The sequence below is a fragment of the Gymnodraco acuticeps genome, unplaced genomic scaffold (assembly GCF_902827175.1).
Source record: "Gymnodraco acuticeps unplaced genomic scaffold, fGymAcu1.1, whole genome shotgun sequence".
Classification (NCBI taxonomy): Eukaryota; Metazoa; Chordata; class Actinopteri; order Perciformes; family Bathydraconidae; genus Gymnodraco; species Gymnodraco acuticeps.
In genome coordinates this window covers 453,638-476,400 of record NW_022991667.1, presented here as the reverse complement: position 1 = coordinate 476,400, position 22,763 = coordinate 453,638, and the positions used below count along the sequence as shown (strand labels likewise).

At 41.8% G+C, this 22,763-nt stretch overlaps 1 protein-coding gene across 1 annotated transcript; it reads right to left on the bottom strand.

The window, feature by feature from the left end:
• Window positions 1–2: 2 nt before the first annotated feature.
• Window positions 3–21,976, bottom strand: LOC117534425 (serine/threonine-protein kinase TAO1-like). The gene is given in 23 exon segments (XM_034198616.1): window positions 3–3,817; window positions 4,350–4,532; window positions 5,225–5,437; window positions 5,551–5,790; window positions 5,888–6,007; window positions 7,223–7,306; window positions 7,660–7,788; window positions 7,881–8,117; window positions 8,374–8,508; window positions 9,041–9,247; window positions 9,732–9,773; window positions 9,775–9,864; window positions 9,866–9,901; window positions 10,869–10,950; window positions 11,255–11,348; window positions 11,707–11,798; window positions 12,065–12,178; window positions 12,266–12,362; window positions 12,465–12,510; window positions 12,838–12,939; window positions 13,487–13,558; window positions 13,960–14,218; window positions 21,343–21,976. Coding segments are annotated over 22 exon segments (3,039 nt in total). The 5' UTR covers window positions 14,095–14,218; window positions 21,343–21,976; the 3' UTR covers window positions 3–3,328.
• Window positions 21,977–22,763: the final 787 nt, after the last annotated feature.

Genomic DNA, 22,763 nt, shown 5'->3' with positions numbered 1-22,763 from the left:
AATAAATATTAAAATTACTTTATTACAGATGATTCTTTATCCAGTAGCCCTCTTCAAACAAAAAAAAAATGAAGTAATTACAAACAAAATATTACATTTATCCCCTAAACTTCTTTGCTTCTGAATTTATTTTATACATTTTAAATCACTTTGTCATCTGTAAGGAATAGCTCTTCACTTCTGCGACATTCAGCTTTTTGCACAATCTATACAATTTAATACAGTTTAATACAGGTCTCTGGACTACGGAGAATAAAACGGCAAGATCCACCAAATGACAGGAGAGATAAAGGGAATACTGATACAGACTGTACAGAGACGTAGCCCCGCCTCCCGCCTACTTTCAGCCAATGGCAGCCGTCCCTCTGCCACACTGCGGGGATCACAGTAGACACTTTAATCTGGACAATCACTTGTGCAACTTGTGCAACTGATCCAGTTCAGAGGGCCGAGGTCTAAAACTAGACTCTGCCCGGCTGCCTCCAAAACACCTGGGAGCTCCAGTAAACATAAGAGAAGGTTTTAAAATCGGCAACGGCCCTCTGCAGACGTCACCTCAAACATAACATGACCTTTTCTGGCATAAAAGGAAATAAAACACTCGTTGTGGTGTAATCGCATATTTGTTCATGGGGAAAACCACAATCTGTTTTCAAGTGTCTATTCATTCTGAGAGCTGGGAGGTACGCTTTGAGGAAAATAATAATAGGCTACTATAGTGTAATGTGAAAATGCTTTTTTTCAAACAACGTAAGAGTGTCCATGTTGAAGAAATCCAGGCATAATTATTATCACTTTAGTGACCCTTTGTAGATATCCAACAACAGATATATTTACCATCTTGTGCAACAACGTGGGTTTTGCAGCACATACACATTTTTGTTTTATGCAACCAAATGTTGTAGAATTCAGCACGTTTCCAGGTTCAGAGATCTTTAAAAGACAGTTCTTTCTTTTTGTCTATGTTATTATACCTTTGCCTTTCAGCTAGTCTTCAAAGAAAAATCAGGAAAACCTAAATATACAGGGTGAGTGAGTCTTCTATAATGGGTCAGTAAAATATAACTAGATCTCAAATTATGTGCAAAATCTTCCTCATTCAGCATGAAACTAAATGTTGCCATTTACTCAAGGCAACCTGACCTACAGTAGAGTCGTGTTGTTATCATTCTCAACAGAATATCTGTAACAGCTTTGAATACTCGCAGTAAGACAGTGATCTGAACACCGCTGGTCGAAAACCACATCACTGTGTCTGCATCACAACTAGTTCATGTGTCTTTGATTTGTCCGTTAGATTTCCATATTTTCAACTCAAAATATACAATATTAACAGGTTTCCTGTACATTCCACCTCTAAAAATCATACAATGCATAATATCTGCATTTTACAATAAGACTTCCACCTCTCTTTATTTCTCTATAATCCTTTTTTATAGATTTTTATAATAAAACATGTATTTTTTTCTTCTTCTTTTCTTCCTTCACTTAAAGCGCTCTTTCCAAATAGATCAGAGAGGGGGTGAAGCCAACACCAGGCACTGGGGGGGGGGGGGGGGGGGGGGGGGGGGGAACAAGGGTGTAGGGAATCAGGAGGTTGAAGGTCAGAATATACCGTCGGGGGTCTCGGGGGGGTGAGACAGAGCGGGACGTCAGACCAGGGAGAGGAGCAGGGGCATAGCAGCGGAGATCACAGCATCACCGCTAAACCTCCAACGACATTCAGCACCGACCAACTCTGTAAATCTAGTTCTTTTTTTATTTTCTAAAAACACTTAAAGACATTTTAAGGCAACTGAGATGGATATTGTTGCTCATTTACAGCCATTTCTAAGTGCCTTAAAGATCTTTTATGTCCCATTGCATTTTCTCAAATGTTACCCCGTACATGCATCTAACAACAAGTGTGCAAAGGGACATACTGTTGGAATAAAAAACACTATTATATGTATGCATGTGTGTGTGTGTCAATCTGATTATCAAGTGTGGGTGAAGGCCTGCGCAAAAAGTGCAAGTCATTGTTAAAGTCACGACCCCCTGTGGTTAAGCCCTGCTCGAGTGTTCTTGAGGTAGACCAACAGGCATGGTTACATTTGTCAGAGACGTTTTTTTACTGCGCAGTGCATCGCTTTTAATCACCCGCACAGGGCGCAGTGTTTAGAGCCGGAATATTGACTGCAGAAAAAGAAGGATTAAACACTAATATTGATTATTTTGAAATAGAGGTTAGGCGCTGCTGAAAAACCACCCCCGTCATGAGAGTCCCTCAGACAGGCCTGAGTGAGGAGTGGGCAGAGGACTGTGGAAACCCAGGAGCCGAGATGAAGAGGCCGAGCATGCACAGGAAATGGCTCCCTTCTCTCCTCTAAGCCAGCAACGCATGCATCTAACTTGGCCTAATATTACGCATAGTATTTCAGAACCTCCCAAAACATCTCTGGCACAATCTCATTAAACAGTATGTTGGAATTAAAATGACAAATCTGACTCTGAACGCTTACCATTGGCATCTCTGCAGCCCTACACATTCACTCCTAAATACTAATTCCACTCAAACACTGCACATGGGGATTTCCCCGGTTAGATTCCTCTCTATTTGAGGATAAGCTTATCACGCAGGCTGGAATGAAATATTGCATACTTTTAGCTTTTCGTGACTCTTTGGACGTCCCTGTGCTGCTACCATAAAGTCAGAGATACCCTCAGGTATTCACTTTCAACAACCTTTGTTCTCTTTGCATATCCCTTCCAGAGCTGTCCAACGTCAGACCCTACTCTGCCTCCTGCCTTCTCATTCGTCTGTAACTGCACATAAACAATCATCTCAGTAAACCTTATCAGACCGACGTGATGACATCTCGAGCTGTGAGAGATTTAAGGGAACATATTTTTTAAACGGTATTCTCAAAACTGAACACTGAATGCACCATAATGTGCTAAAGCAACATCTGAAAACATCAGACTTAAAAGAACAACAACCATACAGCAAACTAAATCCTGAATTGAAAAACTCCATGGCAGATAAAAGTAAAATACTACTTTGGGTCTATGGCAACAGAGACTAACATGGCAACACATCCCTGCAGGCTATAGTCAAAGTGACACTGTTGCTGTGGCAAACTGGACATGCCTGTCAGCCATCTTGGATTATTCTCAAGACTTTTGGGTTTCCACAGACTGCTGCAAGCAGAGCGCTGACATCAGACAGCAGTGGGGATGGGAGAGGAACTGCAAGTGTGTGTGAAGCATGTGTGATGCATGCGTGTGTGTGTAGTGTCAGAAGAGGAATCAAACTGTGTGTGTGTGCAGATGTGTTTGTGTGTGTGTTCTAGGTATACGACAGGTGGGATCCGTTTGAAATCTGAGAGGTGATGCTGGCGCTCCTGCTCATGCCCTGTTCATTTCTCCCCCCTGATGACGTCCTCCTCATAGCCTGTGGGCTGTTCCTCACCCCCCCCGCGCCCCCCCTCTGATTCCCCCCCCCGGGGTGGTGGAGGCTCCAGGGTGGCGGGCCCCCGGCCAGCATGGGGTGACCCCAGGGCTGCTGGGAGCTGGAGCCCCCCTGGTGGGGATGACTGTGGTTGCCTCCTGCTCCACCTCCGCCTGGCCATTGGCTCCCCCCCTGAGCCCCCGGGCCACCTGCTCCCCCCCCCCAGCCCCCCGGGCAGTCAGGAGCCAGGTTAGTGAGCACCATGTTGCTGAAGCCCAGCCGCATGGACTCGGAGTCAAACGCCTCGATCTCTCGGGCCTGGCGCTCCAGCAGCGAGCGGATTCTCTCCAGACGCTCGTTTTGCAATGCAAGCATTTCCTCCTCGATCTGCAGAGACGGACACAGCGAACAAATTAATTCAAATGCCAAGTAAGAGTGCAGAAAGAAGAGTCTGTGTTTCTGCTTTGAAAGGACAGTCAACTCTAGAGTGACGACTGCTCGATTATTTTGTTAAACGAACCAAAACACCGATACATATCATATATTCTATTTACATATATAGACTTCTTGCACCATTTTTTATTTTTGTATTCTATTATATATGTTGCATTGTTGGAGAGTCATAAAAATGTCATTGCCATTTCTAAACCGTAGCTTATGTGCATGTGACAATAAAACCTTTGAAACTTGAATAATAAGGAACATAATCTAGATTTTGAACAGAACAATAACAAAAACAACTTAGACGATGAAATAATATGTGCAACCGTCTTAAAATTAACAAAATGATTAACGTCAAAAGAAGGGTCCTTTAACTTACAGACACAGTTCATGAGACACAGAATGTCAACAAAAGGTTCTAACTTTTGAATCACAGCTTAATTGTCTACTGTCACTCCTAAATGACCACGTTTCTTACTTTCTGCTCCAGCAGAGCCCTCCGCAGAGAGACCCTCTGCTCCAGCTCCCTCCTCTCTTTGTCATGCTGCGCGTCTGTTTGCATCTTGATCTTGCTCTGGTAGGCGTTGAGCAGCTCCAGCTCCTGCTGCAGCTGCATCCTCAGAACCTGACACTCCCCCTCCTGAGCCTCGTCTAACCGCAGCTGAGGGCGGGCAAGGGAAAGAGTAAGAAAGACGAGAAGAGAGAAATATACAGAGTCATTCTCAGTAAGCATCAATGCGTTTGTTTCTGGTCCAATGTGCCCAAAGGGACATGTGGTATATTTGAGATCCTGAGGGGTCTTTCAGGAAGCCATAAAAACAGATTTCATTCATTCTCCTCCCTCACTGACGTGGCATGGGACTCAATATTAGTTTATAATTAAGTATGATCATGTACTAATAATTGGCCGGATTTATGTGGGACGTACTGACAATAACAAAAAGAAACAAGTTAATAAATTGTAACATTTACTTTACAGGCTTTAGACCTATTTTGATACATATAATGACTTGTTAGGGGAGAACAGGACAAATATTACCGTGCATGAATACCAGTGTGTCTCAAATGCGTTATTTGAATAATATCAATATTAAGCTAGTTTCAATATGTATCATGTTCTTGTACCGCTGCTTTGTGCCAAGAGAAAATTAAACATTGAGCCATTTGAGAAGTTTAGCTTCCGTGCTAAAAAGGGTAATTTAGAATAACATGTCGTCCACTAATGTGAGGTATTGACAATGTATGGTGTCTGGTTCTGGGAATTTCAATCAAATGTGAGTTTTAAACTAAATTAATTAATTAAGACAATACATTTGTTTGGTTTCCTAGACTCTCTTGCTCTTTACTACTCACAGCCTGCGTAGAGAGCATTTCGTTGATGGAGTGGTCGTACTGCTCGGCCAGGATGGCCAGCTTCCTGGTCTGCTCCTCCTTCAGCCTCTTGAGCACCGCCTTGTGATCAGACTTGGGCGTGGTCTCCAGCAGATGGTTCCTGAGGGCCTTGTACTGCCTGGTCTGGGTTTTACAAGTGTCTTGGAACTGCTTCTTAATCTGAAGCTCCTTAGACTGCAGGAAACAGGGAGAACAAAGTAAAGATGTGGAGTAAGGGACTGAGTTTGTGCAGTAGGGTCAGTAAAGGGGAATGTATCCAATAAATAATCTTCCATGAGTCGCCGCACCTTGAGGCTCTTGGGCTGCTGCCGGACCTCCATCACATGTTTGCGCCTCAGCTCCCTCTCCCTCCTCTTGTTGTACTCCAGCTGGTTGGTGAGCTCCGTCTGGTGCTGGGTCCGGATCAGGTCCGCCCGCGCCCTCTGGATCGTCCCCAGGTGCCTGAACTCCAGCTCTTGCATCGACTCGTGGTGTCTGAGCAGCATGGCGTGCTCCAGGTCCTTCTGTGTCTGCCGTTTGTTCAGCTCCTGGACCAGAGGAGATAATGCTGAGTGACAGCAGTCGAATAAGTCAAATCAATCAACAGAAACAGAGTGGCTGTGTCCTTTCTGTGTGACTGCGTACCTCTCGGGCCAGATCCTGCTCCACATTGTGTCTGGCGATGAGGATCCTGCGTTTAAACCGCCGACACTCCAGCTCCAGGTATTGCCTCTGTCTCCTCAGCAGGTTGGCCTCCTCCTCCGCCTGGAAAGAAAGATTTGTTTACATTGTATTTTCAGTGGGTTTTACATCTTATGCAATCTATATATTCTCCTTTCATCAATATGTATATGTGCATTTTTGGTATTCTCTGTGTTCTCTTGAGTGAGCTTAAAAGGAAATGATATATAACGGAGCGTCCACACAGCAGCGTGCGTTGACGCTTGGAGGTGGGCGTATCTGAAGCTTGGGGATTTTTTGCGAGCAACGCGACCAACAACCAATCACATGAATCTCCCGCCCCCGACATACAAAGCAATAGCAATGTTAAAACGAAGTAAACTGGATATAAAATCCCCAAACAGGCGAAAACCTACCAGTTTCACCCACTGTCTCTGCCACCCTCCCTCCATGCCTCGCTCCTCCGGTTTGTATCCCGGTAGATGAACAGAGACTGATCATACAGCACCGGGTGATTCACTACCGCTATAATGAATTTTCCCTCCATTTTTTGGAATATGAGGAAATGACCTGCGTAGTCTCTCCCAGCATACACGCGGTTTGATTGGCTAGCGCTTGTACTGGCAGATTTGCATAAACGGGATTTCATTGGCTGACGCTTCTGCCGAGGCGCCAAAAGTTGAACATTGCTCAACTTTTGAAGCGAGCAACGCCAGCAACGCTCCACGTCGCTTCCCAAAATGCAGTTCGGCTAAAAGTGACGTCACCCCATTCAAAGTGAATGGGCAGAAGCGTTGAAAGCTTCAACGCACGCCGCTGTGTGGACGGGCCGTAAGAATAAGAAGCCAACACCGATAAGTTACACTCTAAGGAAGATGTTCTGTGGTAGCTGATACATGCATATTTCATTGTCTGTCAGGAAAAGTAGGTTCTAAGGTGTTTATATATAGCCTCATGGACCTAGTGCGTTCGAGGTTAAACACTTTCTGAGTTTTTCATCTTCAAAGATTCTCCATCACTTATGAGGAAAATGAAAAGAGTACAAGAGAATGGAGACCTTGTGACACTACTGTAGTGTTCTATGATTTTAATATGGACATCTGTATTCATATAATGAGTTTTTGCTTTATCTTATCTTTATGTCTGTCCCTGTTTTTATGTTGAATCTATGAGTATTTTCCCTCATTTTAAATCGCTTAGTTTGGCATTGCCTGAATGAATACCATATATTATTATTATTCATAATGGCAGAGATTCTACAGACTTGCCATGTGTTCATATTGTCTGAGAGATCCTGACCTGGAAGTGCTGGATGTTTTCTTTCTGCTTCGACAGCCACTCCTGCTTCTCCTTCTTGGGAGTCGACTGGTTCTCGCTCAGTTCCTGCCACACAGGTGCAAACACGGGTGTTATGTTGTTTTCCTAGTGTTTCAGGGCGGTGGCATTACTGGTCTTTATGGATGTTATAGTTTGTAAACCTATAAAAATAATTAGCAACAGTTCAAACGAAGACCCATACATTTCAATGTCTGCACAGTATCATTTATATTAACTAGAGTTGAAACAATGAATAGATAGGTAGATAGAACAATAATCAGCAACTAATTCATCATGTTTCAAGAAAATATATCTTGTTCCAGGTGTTTACTAAGTACAAGAATATATGACATCATTTGAGTTGTTTAGGACAAAGGGTTCATAGGTTGTGTTGGAGATGTGTGTTTCAGGTGTGTAACCTCTTTGAGCTGCTCCTTGCGTAGTTTATACTCTCGCTTCTGTGACTCCAGGAAGCTGCTGAGCTCTTTCTTCTGCTGCACCTGGATGTGCTGCTGGAACTTCTTCTCATCGTTGGTAAACGTCTTCAGCTAAACCAAAAGTTGGAGGAGCATTCTTTAAAAACAGTAGTAGTTAGATATCAGTGTCAGTCTACCACTGTATATTTCACATGTCTACATACGTCTTTGTCCAGAGCCGCCTGGTGTTTTTTAAGCAGCTTCTCCATCTCCTGGTTGAAGTTGTTCCTCAGACTCTCCAGCTCTTTGTCCAGCCTCAGCCGGTGCTCATCCATCTCCCCTTTCAGTTTGTTCTCCATGCCCATCAGGAGCTTCTGGTGTTGCCGTCTCATGCGTTTGTATCCTGACATCTGCTCCCGCAGCTCCGAGTCCTGCTCGTGTTCCTGCATCTCACGGGTCACCTGCGTGATGGTGACACAGCAGAGAATCAGCACAGACCATCTACATTCAGACTGTTTGAAAATGTGTGCTAAAATATTGTTTGTACAGGGGGGAACATACGCCTTGCTTAAATGCAAAGGTATAACAAAAATACCAAATGTAGAACATTTCTAATTGTCTCACAGCGTTTTGTCAAAGAAATCTTGTCGTCTCGGTTAAGCTGCCACATTTAAAAGAAACAGTGATATAAGTATATGCATGGAGGAGTGTCCTTACGAGTGATGCTGTGCGTATGGTGGCGAAGTGCTCTCTGTTGCGATAGTACTTCCTGGGAACCGGAGATGATGCTGGCTGGGGCTCAGAGGGTTCACTGGGGACTGCCTGATCCACAGACAAACTCTCCTCCTCTTCCTGGAGAGATAGAATACAAACATCTGGATAAATAAAGGTTTGAAATGAAACATAAAACTAAATATAGCACATTATCTTGATACAATAGTTAACAAACTAAAAAAAGCATTGGGGCCTGGGGAGGTTTGGGATAGATGAGGTTAAGACAAACAAACTCAAACATTACAGAAACAAAGTGTTTGGTCTAACTTTAGGTTGGTGTCTCAGACTCCTGGGAAAAAGCTCTAACTGTACACCCTGCCCTAACGTCTTACCAAACATCATTGTTTATAAAGGAATCGGTCATTTGTGTTTAGAGCCTTACAAGAGACTAATTGATAGTCCAAATGAATGCAGCAGAGCCGAGCTATCCTGACTTTTAGTCCATAGTATGGGTCAAACTCAAAAACACTGGACCCTATATTTCATTACATCTTCTCTGAATGGTGTATATCCATGTCTTTCAAACTTGAAGTCCCAGCTGTGTTATTCATATGTTATATATAACATCGTTTTCTTGAAAACGCGCATGTGTCGGTGTCACTCCACCCACCGGTTTGAGGTGTATGACGGAGCTGTTGGACATGACGGTGTGGTCTCCCTCCATCAGGTCCAGCTCGCTGCGGCTGTCCTGCGCCGCCTCGTTCAGGCTGTTGACGGAGCTGCTCTGAGAGCTGGCGCTGATGGACATGCTGGGGATGGACTGGTTGCTGCCGACACTGTTCACTGTTCCCGTCCGACCCCCCCCCGGATCCAGCTCCTGGAGGCAGAGAGGAAGAAGCCAGGAGAGAGAGAGAGAGAGAGAGAGAGAGAGAGAGAGAGAGAGAGAGAGAGAAGAGAGAGAGAGTAGAGAGAGAGAGAGAGGGAGAGAAAAAAAAGAAAAAAGAAAGAAAGAGAGAGAGGAAAATTAAAGAAAGAAAGACTAAACAAAGACTAAGGAACTCTCCCTCTATCCCAACTCCCTCTCTCTCTAGCCTCCCTACTTCTTCTCTTTCCATTTCTAATCTTCTATCTCGCCGCTCTCTCTCCGCTCTCGCGCTCCGCTCTGCTATCTCCAGAGGCTCCCGATATGCGAAGATTCACCCGAAAGGACCACACCGAGCCACAGACAGACTGCATAGAGACCAAAGCATGGTTATCTTGTCAAAACACTCATAAAGGCGGCAATATCTGACTGTTTCTGCGCTTTAAAAAACGACCCATCTTGAATGTTTGATTCTAATTCGCAAACACATCACACAAACATCATCTCCCTCCTGGACTTCTGCAGCGGTGTTCCGTTCGTGGGGTCTCCTGAAGGAGGATCTTTCTTAATTTGCGCGTACGCAGGTTGTCAAGCTCTCGCACTGCATCCTGGTCCTCAGAGAGATCCATGAGAAACCGAGTCCGGACGCTCGCGCTGCAGAAACGCATGCTGTAGACGTAGGTGAAGAAAAAGGATTAACTGAGAGCTACGGAGATCATGTTGTGTTTCTTTAAAATAAATTCCTCAAATGTAACGGGTAGAAGCGGTTCAATGTCTCAATAAAGAGCGCTCTTGTTAAGCAAACAGTGCTTAATTATCTATTAGCGATCTGGTCAGAGACCGGGATTCAATGAGCAGTCAATTGATTTGCAGGGAAACTAAAGAAAGGAAGGGCCTGTATTAGGGGAAGACAGCTAACACTGTTACAATGTGTTTGTGGCTGTTTATCCAACATCCCTAATGTTAGTCATGCTGTACGATCATTGCTAACTGTCTAATACAGTTAATCATGCAGAAGATGGTACTTTCTTTCAAATTGACAATTAAATGACACAAATGTAACATTGAAATCCAGGAATTTCTTATTAAGATTAGCCTAACTCTCCATGTACTCTGCTAGAAGGTAAAGTTGGGCCAGATATCCGAACGTGGAGCATTACATTAAGAAGCAGCAAAATGCTTACATAGTTAATTTACAAGAACTGTTTTGGAACTTAATATTTAAGAAAAACAGTGTGTAAGCTTCTGTACACAAAGGACAAATTCCATTAAGAATAGTGAGTCCATTAGTGGGCTAAGTGACAGCTGCCCAGTTACTTAACCATGGACGTAAAAGCTGCATCTCTTCAGTAATTACATCCGTGGTTTTTCTACCAAATCGAACTCGCTGTGTGTGTTTGTGTGTGTCGTGTACATTTCCAGAAGAAGAGGATTAGTGAATTAAAATAGAAGCTTATGTGGACCAGAACAGAGCGAGGACATAAGAGAGATTTATCACCAGGGGGCTTTGTCAATCTCCCATCTTAGCACTCTGACCCTGCTTTCTGTGTGTGTGTGTGTGTGTGTGTGTGTGTGTGTGTGTGTGTGTGTGTGTGTGTGTGTGTGTGTGGTCTACAGTGTGTGTTTGTGCACTTACACCCAGCATGTCGTCAGAGTGTGGTCTGTCCTGGGGGATTTTCTGAAGGCAAGAATCGATAAAGTTTCTAAAGTAATCCGTCCTGGAAGAAAGGTCACGAGAGAGAGAGAGAGAGAGAGAGAGAGAGAGAGAGAGAGAGAGAGAGAGAGAGAGAGAGAGAGAAATGCAAAAGTCATTTTGTAAAATGAAATACTTCATCTGAGTTATTAAGAAAAAAAAAAATTCTGTAAAATATGTGTTACTAACTAACATGGAAAAATGTTTGCGAAAGATCATTTAATTACCCTGTCAATGACCCACTTTTACAAAAGTGTGTGTACATGTGTATGTGTGTGTGTGTGTGTGTGTGTGTGTGTGTGTGTGTGTGTGTGTGTGTGGCATCTTACCATTCACTGGATTGCAGTGTGGGGCTCTCATTCTGCGCTATGTGGTATAAGGCACTCATTGCATTCATGTTAAACAAGGGAGGCTTCCTCTCCGCTGAAAAGGAAATGAAATCAATCGGTGTGTATTCCTACCTATTCAATTAAATGTCCATCTACTTAGGTAACTAAAGGTTTCAGATATATGTTTTGCCTTTTTCTACTGATATAGACCTGTAATTCTGCTGAGTGTATAAATCTTACTATTTTACCAACATTTAAATCAAACCAATCCATCAAACAAATATTGGTCAGATAACATTACTTTATTTTATGTTAAGAATCCGAGCAAACCGTTAAGATCGGATGTTAGGCCATGCCATAGTAACAATTGGAATTGAATGAAATCCGTTGAAATATATTTTTTCCACCGTAATTCCATTTTAAAAGATAAAAGGCAAATTGTTGCCACCTACCTAACTCTATACAGGTGATCCCTAAGGACCAGATATCAATCTTCCCATCATACTGGCCTTCATCCATGGCTAGAATCACCTCCGGGGCCATCCTGCAGCATAAACAAAAACAAAAAACATTTTCTTTAAATAAAGGTTATAATATTGAGTTCCAAAATCACAGGAACAGATCATTTGAATTCATCAGCAGGACGGTTTCTACTATGCAAATAAAGGTAGATTTGACCAATCCATTTCCTGAATTAGTGCTTCTTTGAGCTGAAACCTAAAGTAGACAGTCGATTGTGTAGCAAAGTAAACATTTTGGTAAGGTTCACATTTAAACCATAGACATAAAAAACCTTCAGTTTTCACTTACCAATATGGCGTTCCCACAAAGGAGTTTGCAGGTGAGGCGATGGAGGCGGAGCCAAAGTCGGCCAGTTTAACCAGCCCAGGCTCAGTCAGCAGAATGTTTCCTGCCTTCACATCCCTACGAGAGAAAAACACACAGATGTGAGAGAGCAGGACATTTGGTGTTGTAACATTCTTAAAAACAATATAGGTAAAAATCCCTCACCTGTGGATCATATTGTGGGAATGAAGGTAGGCCAGCCCCTGCAGAGCACCGTGTGTGATGGCAGCGATCTCTACTTCTTGTAAAGGTTTTTTATGAACTGAAGGAGAAACAACAGTTTCAGCAGGAATAAACACCAGCTGAAGAAGACACATCAATTCCCATAATCCTTTTCTGTGAGCAGCGTGCAGCAGCGACTTACCCTCCAGCAGATCGGAGGCTGAGCCCAGGCAGTACTCCATCACCAGCTAGAAGAAGAGACAAGGTGAAGAAGAGCCATGTTCTGACACATTGCACACTATATGTGTCCATAAGAGTGCGCTCAGTAGAGGACACATCTCCCCTTCCCCACCAAACAAAGAAGAGTTGAATCTCACTTAATTGTCCCTCCCAAGAGTCAAGACTGTGGCAAACACAACAAAAACGAGGATTTATTTATCTGTATGTTGCCTTGCTTTAGTTTATCATAACATATCAGGTGTAGAACTGATATGGAGATGTTCTGGTACAAAAGTGTGCCAAATATACACCTGTCTAATCTTCTCGTAGTAAATAATGATAAACCAATTACTCACCCATGCCGTGTGCTCTCGGAGGTAACAACCTTTGTATTCTATACTGTTAGGGTGCCGGATCCTCTGGAGGAACTTCACCTCCTTTATAATGTCCTGCCATTTCTGTTGAAAGAAAGAAGGGATTTAATAATAAAACAAGCAATGCATTGCGCGGCTTAATACTGTAGAGGTGCTTGCATGCGCCCTTGTAGAAGATTGTCTTTCAGTAGAAATAGGTGTACGGTGGTTCTCGTCACAGATTATGTGTAATCTGATTACAGCTAATCTGAAATCATGAGCAGGGGGAACTGTGTCTGAGACAACAACAGTGAAAGTGAGCGCACAAGGGTGACCTTTCCCCATCTGACATGAATATTCATGGAGGATATCAGCACTCCCGTTTGTGGCAATCATTCTTATGAGGATATATATTAAGATCTTGTACTGTTTGAATGTAGCACAGAGAGCAGCCACGTTGATCTGAGGTGTGTTCAAGTGCACAGAAGTTATGGTATATATAAATAATAAAATAATGATTCATTTAATGAAGGCCACTTTAATAAGAGAACTAAGTAAAGAATAACGAGTTCATGCTGATTGACCCCCATACTGTGTGAAAGCGTTTATACTAAAGGTCTAGAGTTATATATACATATCAATCTGGTCTCACCTCATTAGACTGTTTGCCATTGTAGGACATCTTTTTAATTGCCACCACTTCATTTGTGCGTATATCCCGTGCCTGGGAAACACAAAGAACATTGTCAGTACACATTTCAACCGTAACATAATAAACTTTGAATCTGTTTAAATGTTCCTGTCATCAAGGATGTGCATTATCAAGACCTCCTGTACTTTTTCAACCGTATTGTGTGCAGTGTTAAAGAACTAAAGTCAGATCAGAACGCTATGGTAAGACACATTACTCTGAACATGTGTGATATTTAACTCCATTATAAACATTTTCAAATCCCTTCAGTAATTAAATAGCTTCATCTTTTATAATTGTGAAAAGATCTCTAGTGAAGAAACTGTATTTACTATCATTTACCCATTTATATCCCTGATAATCTATAATCGGTAATAACCCTATAAAGGATATTTCTCCGTGTATGAGTCAGTGTGAAGATGTAGTTTCCGTACAAAGTAGACAGCGCCAAAGCTGCCATGGCCAATCTCTCGGAGGTCAGAGTAAAGCTTCTCTGGATCTTCTTTGAAGAAAAGCTCAGCCACATCTGGGTCCTTCAGGCTCCCTGCCCGTACGGAGGCGGGCATCATGGGTAATGTAGTCCCTTCTCTCCCACGCAGAGGGGATGGGACTATCTGGGTGCTGAGCTACACCAAAGCAGCTGAGGATTCATCTGCCGTAATGGGTGGGCCTGAGGAACCAGCACATGGGCAGCTACAGGGACAGAAGGGGAGACAAAGAGAGAGAAAAAGAGTTTAAGAGATAACATAGCATGATCCAGCACAGCATGAATTATGCATTCGCTCGACGGATGCGAGTTTAAGGAAATAAGTCAAAAGACAGGAATTGAATGGAGCGGAAGAAAGTCTTAGCGCAACTTTGATATTGCAACACAAATCCAAATCTACAACAGAATAGACTCTAGGTCAAATGTGTATCAAAGACGTTTTGATCCATTTGACCACATCACAGAACAAATATACTTTACAAAAAAACAAAACATAAAAGGTCTTGAAATAGGCCGTTGAGGCTGCAGGGCTCCAGAACAACTCTGACCACAGTGAAGCCAGTCTATAATGTTCTACTTCAGTGCTTTCATATGTTCATGCACAGAATTTGCCCGGCTACAAACATTGATAAAAGGAGGAATTTTTGCCTACATAATGTTCTCCATTTTCAGTAAACACCTTCTGGTTTGTATTGTGTTTGAGAAGATTTTTGTTTTAAGAATGAGTATAAAAATGCATTAAACTTAAAGGTGACCCCAGTCCTGTGAGTAATGACTGACATCACACTGGCTAAAGAAGACATGTAAAGGTTTTCTTTCATAGTCACACCTTCAAGTGCTGACCCTAATATAATCACCTCATTGCAGAGTCATCACGAGTGTACGGGTACAGAGTGCTTCAGCAATTATTGCAGGACTGTAAGGAACTGGAATGACTGGGCAATGCAAATATTCCAGCTCAGGGATCGATTTCATGTCCGCTGCGATGAGGTGGCCTACAGTAATGAGGTTTGAGCTGCATCGGGTGATCAATTAGGGGACCTGGGGTCAGATCCTACTGTGTACTCAAAAGTGGTTCCATCCATTTTCTTCCAGTTAATTCATAGAACACGCAATTGCGTATGTGCGCACATGCAACTATTTGTACAACATACTCATGATGCTGAGTGTATGTATTTCCCACATTGTAACTTTGTACCTTATCATTTCCAAAGATATATTTTCTTGGAATATACATTTGTAACACACAAAACAAAGACAGCTATACCAATGGGGTTCATATTATATTTCATACAAATAAACATGTCATTGCTCGATGTCCTACATTGCAGAAGGGACACAGCAAGGACATGCATGTGCTCTTTTACAAGTATACATTCTGCTTGTATTTCTTTGGTAGCATTACCTTTTTAAGTTTAATAACTGAACTGTCAATGTTGTAGCTTTCACTCTCGATCTTCTATAACTGATTGACAGTTATTTAACCATGCTTGCAGATCCATTTTCTACATTTCAACACATTGAAATGTATAAAGCATTTTCCTTTAGTGCTATTCATATATTTAAAAAATAAACACTGATATGCAGCCTTGGATAATTATTCCACTTTTTATAACCAAAGTTCTATCTTGTCTTCAGTGCAGGCAGCCACCCCCTCCACACCTAAACACCACACCAATACCATTACAGAAAGACTCCGTGGAGAAATGTTATCTTTGGGTCTGCAGCCTGCTAACCTAGCCTGATACAGCTATCAGCACAGCTGGAGGCTGCACTAAAACCACACTCCTGGTTTCTGTCACAAGGTTTGTCCTGCCAGAAATGGCCATCCAGCTGACCGAGAGAAAAAAATGAATGCAAGATCACACAAGTGAAACCTGGATACCAAGATGCAGCCCTCGAATCCCAAATGTCTTAGTGAAGAGAAGATAAAAACTGCTGCTGGGAGCAAACTTTAGTAACATGAGCATAGATCCAGTGTTTGTGTTGGACAGTGAACTGAAAGTCTTTCACATTGTTGTCGAACTCTGGAGCTATATAATAAGCATTGTAGGTTAATATATATTATTTGTCTGCTGAATTTGTGAGAACGACGTAGAACTTTGACCTTTAAAGTTTGAAAGAAATCTTTTAAATCAAACTAAATATTCAGGCACAGGAGTAGGGAGGTTTTTGTAATCTTTAATAGATGATGTGCGTGATGTAATGCAAGCATCGTCTTATTCTGTAAAGACACGCCATCCAATATGATTTAGTCGTTGTAAAAAGTTTAAAAGCAAGCAGGCTTGCATAGCTCACCATTTGCATTTCATAGGCTGCAAAAAACATTCAACAACAAAAAAAGTGAAATAAGGCAAATTATTGTTTTTAAAAATCTAAAGGCACACAGACAACATATAAGAAATATATGTTTAACTACATTATGGGTTCAAGCTATAATGCAAACATGGAGACATTTCACTTTATTATATGAACAGACAGACATAGCTGCGTCTGTGTTTCTTTGTTTTGAAAAGCAGAAATCACACTAATAAACACAGCATGAACATCAGCAGCAATAGAACAAGAATATTTATACTCATATTTTCTGTACTTATTTTAGAATTGTTTTACCACCTACCATGTGATTGTACTTCCTCGTAAACATTAGGCTGACTCAGCAGCACACACTCACTTATGGCTACAATGTGTGGCCATGAAATCATTTTGTTTCGCCAGCCAACTACATCTAGTTTAAAATCGTGTGAGCTTTTCTGGTAAATGTGCCATTTCAGCAGCAGTTACCAAACTTTAAACACTCCAAGACACGTGGATGAATTAACTTCTATTACTAACATGGAGGTAACTAGATACAATAGGATGCAGAAGAATGTCATGGGAGTTGCATTTTGTCTGAAATAAGCCACATTTTCTTTGACAAGCCTGCTATATGGTTACGTTTTCAAATCTTAAATATATTTTCAGCATTAAAGCACTAGTTTCTTTAATGTTCTCATGTAAATAATACCATCTCTAGACCTTTTCTCTTATATAAAGAGTCCACGGTGATTCAGTGGACTGAAGTGCGTGCAGCACTTTTGCAGCATCATAATAAAACATGTTCTCAGAGATGGAGGGCTTATTATTGACAAGAGACTGAATTTAAGAGCATCTTCCATCTTGGTTTCCTAATTTGATTTCCTAGTGAAACTGGATCATTGAATTGGTAAAACAAGGGGCGGAAGACATAACTCAAAAGCAAAACCAAATAAGACAAATTATTTAAGGAAAGAACGTCATATTTCTTGACGAGAAAAAATAAAGTTTGTCAAAAACTCGTTTTATTGTTTGGAAATAATGAGATAATAGTTAAACTGCTTTATGACACAGAACACTATGTTCTAAAAATGCAATGAAAGTTGTATTGCTTTACCACGCAAGAAAATGGATCCCCTCCTTGTGTATTATGTGAATTGATTTTCTCTGCACTGTAAACTCACCAAGAGGCCTAATGAAGAGGCAGCCAATACACCAAGCTGAGTAGCAGAGAGTGATACAGGCAGGAAGAGAGAGAGAGAAATGGAGATGGATGATAAATAATCAAATACTTTATTGATCCCTATTGTGAAATACTCCTATACTCTGTACTCCACTGGGTCAGCTACAGAGGAGCAGAATAGGAAAAGCCATCCATCCCAGTTCCTTTACATTTTTGCTGTTAACAATTCATAACCAGTAGCATTTATGAACACATTTCTGTTGCCATCAATAATCTGAATCCGATGGAACACTTTTGTTTGGCCAAATTCAACCAGGCCCTACTTCAACTGGCTGTAATGAGGTTTTTATTTTGTACTTATTGTCGTTGATTTTGCCTCGTCTCTGCATACTGTACCTAACTATCACCTTCCTGACTCTCCTGGTTGTGCTGCACCTGCAGAACAACTTGCCACGTTATGATTATTTTAGGTACATGGAGTTGACCTCAGCAAAGCTTCAACCTTAAACGTGAACTTGAGAAGAAATCAACCAGAATCGCTGATATCACCTGTGTGGGAGTGTGCAGTGCCTTTAAATAAACTGTTATTAGTAGCCATTTTGATTCGCTTCATCTCACACACCAATACCCATCTGAACAGAATAGATATGCTACATCAGTGTGTCTCAAACTTTTTCATACCAAGGACCACTTAACCAATAAAAAAACACTCTCGGACCACCTAACTCCACAAATATCAAAAAACACATAGTTTTTTTAGAACAGATTACAAATCACCTGAAAATGGTACAAACAAGTTGCAACATGTGTGATGAAGGTGTTGCGCTGGGCTATATCATGCAATTGAAAGTGAAACTTAACCTCGCTCCATTGCGGAGATATTCCCGCGAGAGTGCGGAAAACTGAAATTTATTTATTTATTTCAAATGTGAAATGTTACCAATATACTCACGGACCACTAGGGGGCGCTCACGGACCACCAGTGTTCCGCGGACCACACTTTATACTTCTCATACTTTTCAAAATGTACATCAGCAACATTGTAAACGGCTGTATTGCTAAATAATTCAAAGTATGAATGCAGTGAGCGGAAACATCTTATTAAATGACCGTGCATTAGCCAGATGTGACCGATCCACATGAAATACTTTAAATCTGAAAAGTTCACAAGCATCAAAATCAGCTGATATTCTGAATTGTGCCATCAATTACCATATCAGAAAATAAATGATGGGTTAGGTGGATTAAAGATCTGATTTCAAACGTCCATTTAAAAAAGCACTGCGACATCACAGCTGTTTGTTCAGTGACAATGTTCATGTCATGACCTACACTGTTGTTCTACTGGCTAACACACTGCATGTCTATCCCCAAAGATGGAGGGTGGGGTGTCCTGCTCCTGTTCCCCGGCTGATTACAGACTGTGGCTTCTGCTGAGTGGAGGAAGTGAAAGCTCTGTAGCTACCCAACGTCAACAACACATCCCGGTTGTGGTACTTTAAAGATGATGGTGACAGGGAAGAGGAACGGGGGGAACAAACACTAAAAGGATTTGACCCGTCCCATTTCACTCACAGAGCTCCATTTACACTCTTCCTGTTCAGATAAATGTCGTGAACAGCAGACACTTGAGTAACAAAAGACACCCTTGCTGTGGCAACTTAAACAACAAGACATACAGTACAGACATCCAAACATACACGTTTACAGAGTCATCTCAGTGAATGACAGAATAATTTTGAAATGTTGCAGCTTAAATTTATCTAAAACAATTCGAAACAAATTGAAGACTGAACCTGATGAAGATCAAGATATTCAAACTTATATTTGCATCCTTACATTTCAGAAAACAGCAGAACCTCAATATTGTGGAGTTTTGTACAGTATGCGTGCTCTGTTGTATCACCTTAAACATACTGTTGCTTTGCCAATTCTCCGCATTGTTGTTCTTGCTCTAAGTCTGACTCATCAATTATAAGATTGGTTTCCATCTGTTCAGCAGTAAGAATTGAAAATATAATTTTAAGGAAAACTTTCTAAGTTCAATATTTGCAATTGCCATGTCACTGAATGGTCACTGTCAGCTGGGTCTGTCAACACAGCTGGATGCTGGGGATCACTGTCATTTGCTTAGCCATGAGTTTTGACAGCTGTAAAGGAGCTTAAATACAATAAAGTCACTGTTGCATTTTAATCAGTAAGCTAAATAAGGTTCCTTGTTTATCACTCACAGCTACAATACATATATCAATTATCAAATAACTAAAACAAGGTTATGGTAGCATTACTGCATTGGATCATATTATGGAAAAACACCTCTTCTGCTGAGTGGCTGTCACTGATTTGGATCTGGATTCAAACAACCAGGGCTTCGCTTCAGTATCTAATCCATTTTTATTTTTAGAGACACTTACATCCATTATGCAGTATTTCCACATTCAGCACCCCCTGGTTTAACAGTGACACACAAGTAAACCCAACTTTGCATAGCCTTCTTGTGCATCAAGATTTAATTTCCTAACAGTAAGTCCTTGAAGGTAAAAAAGGGCAGCTGCTCCTGCAGATTAGTGCACCGTTGTTTGGACAAGCCTGCAGAGGCACACATGAACAATTGAAAGGTGTGCAGATCAGGCACAGGTTAGAGAGAACATAGGACAACAAGGACAGGCAGCCTGGCAAAGATCTGTGATAACAGGGTAATAGGACAAGTCGTACAGAATGAACAGATTGTCCATTTGATTATTACAGCCTATGGCATATAGGCTGTAATAATCAAATGGACAATCTGTTCATCGCGGTCTAAAGACACCAACAATGATAGGTCGACTATTCATACTGCGATGATTATTTAACAAACAAAACCCGTAGATGGCATATCAACAATAAAGCATGAGTAGGTGTCAACCATCAAACCTTAGACATCACATTTGACAGACCACCACTCCAACAGACTGCAACGTGTCTTGTGAATAGTAACGTGTTTTTAACCTTGTTCAAAGTGTTATGGTAAATCCTATTGTAGCTGATACACTGTGTTCAGAAGCGAAGTCACAGATAAGCCAAGCAGAAGAGTAGCCTGCCGAGCGATAGCTAGTGTTACGCAATATCAACACAGAAAACTGAGGAATGCGACTCACGTCAATGCACAAAAACAGCTATCAGCGGCAGATGGATGCGAGCACTCCTCCTCGCTTACACAAAGATAACCACAATGACTTGTCAGACTCTCCTCAGCTTGTAAACACAATGCCAGGATGTGTACGTGCGAAATACATAGTAAGAGTATTGACCAATGTCACCTACCGTCACAGAGCTAGCTATCCAGACAGTATGTGACTCATGGTGTCCCTTACAGATAAGCAAACTTCCAAAACAGACACCTCGAAAGCAGAGTTTCACTTAACGATCAGCCACACTGGACAACAACAAAAACGAGGGAGTGGCACTGCTTGCAACGATAGTTGCATAAAGCGGATTAGCAAGCTAACATGGATAGCTAACGCTTCTTAGGCAAAGCAATCCGTTACCATTATTAACAACAAACCACTCTCAATTTAGCTCGCTAGCCCTGCTCTCTGAGCGAGACTATGTGCTGATGTGTTACACAGGCATTCAAAACAAACACCTTTATGCTAAAGGAGTCTCCGATGTGTCCAGTAAGGCAAACTAAGAGCTGTCAATGCTGCAGACCATACAAGTTGTGACAGCAACTTTTGGTTAGCTGAGGAGCAACAAATACAGTTAGCGGGCTAGCTTATGAGCTAACCTATGTTAAAATTCACTGCAGCATGTTTCAGAACAAAATCTACCCATCGTATGTTAGCAGGAAGCTTTAGTTAACGACCCACTCACCTGGTTAAAAATGAATCCACACAGGTTGACATGTGGGGTGTGAATGGCTGATTAACACGGCAGAGTCAGAGGATGAAATCACAGACGAGGCAATGCAGTCCAGAGAAATCAAAGTGTGAACTCGTTAGCTATTAAGTTAGCAATGCTAACCTAACCACACGAGTGCCCTGCCCAATTTAGACGTTAACGCTGACTTCGAGTCTAGCTTACTTGTTTCAGCAATAACCGTTATCTTTTTCATTTATGCTGGTCGGCCACAGGAGTCTTATATCTACGTGAAGCAGGCTGCCCTGGGCAACGACTGTCTGTCAAGCAATAACTGTCACAACGAACTGGTAGGCAGGCAAGCTACTGGCCAGATAGGCTAGCTGCTAACGTCAGGCAGCAGCCAGTAGCTAGCAAAGTTTCTCTCTTCAATAGGCAGTTCCACAAAAAATGGCGGCGAAGAGATTCACTTCCCTTCAATCGTGAAGGAGTCAAGAAGCAAATTAATCGACAAATGAACAGCGTCGGAGCGGTACAGTCAGCTTAAAGTGAGGCGAGAGTACACGTGTGACAGTTTTCTGAGTCTTGTTGTTGCTGCCCAGCTGTACCCTTCAGGGTAAATGTTGCCCCCTCCCCAATCTCAGTGTGCTACTGCTGTGCCACAACTGCAAGCATAAGTGAATGTATGGAGAGAGCATAATGGACTCTAGAGCAGGGGATAACCAACTATTGGACATTACTCTCTCTCACTACATGTGTTTGTTTTTGCACTTTCTGCCACTGAGCTCTTATAGTGTCTACTATAAATAGCCTGTCGTTTACTCCTAAACGACATTTAAAACTGTTCAGATGTGTCCCTGTACAATAACAGATACAGGGATGACTGTGTAGGGACCACACTGTGCAGTGCATCAGTCCTTGACCCTAGTGTGATGAGAAGAGTTGGTTTTCATCAGAACACCATCATGTATTCTACTAAACAGTAATAGTGTGGACCATGTGTGCTGGCATGTCATTTTAATACTATATGACAACATCCTCTAATGTTGCACTCTTTTAACCCTATGTAAGCAAACATATGTGTAGGATACTTTAATAATCCATTACCTGGCGTGATTTACATGGTTACATGATTTTAAAATATAAAGTATGATTAAACAGTGAAGTGGACTTGCACCAGGTGATGCCATATCCTTTTAGGACGACTCAACCCCCCAGTCCCAAAAACAGGTAAGAGATTGACATGAGTCAATTGATGCACTACACATGTTATCATTTATAAGACTGTCAGCTTCCTACCATTATGTGTTAACATCAGGGAAGCATATATTTGAGTAGCTGAAGCCTATATTGTTTTGTCTGCTCTGCACTCAAAGAGATATATTTCATAATAGTTTCTAGTTCTAGCTTGAAAACAACCTTTTACATGTGACACC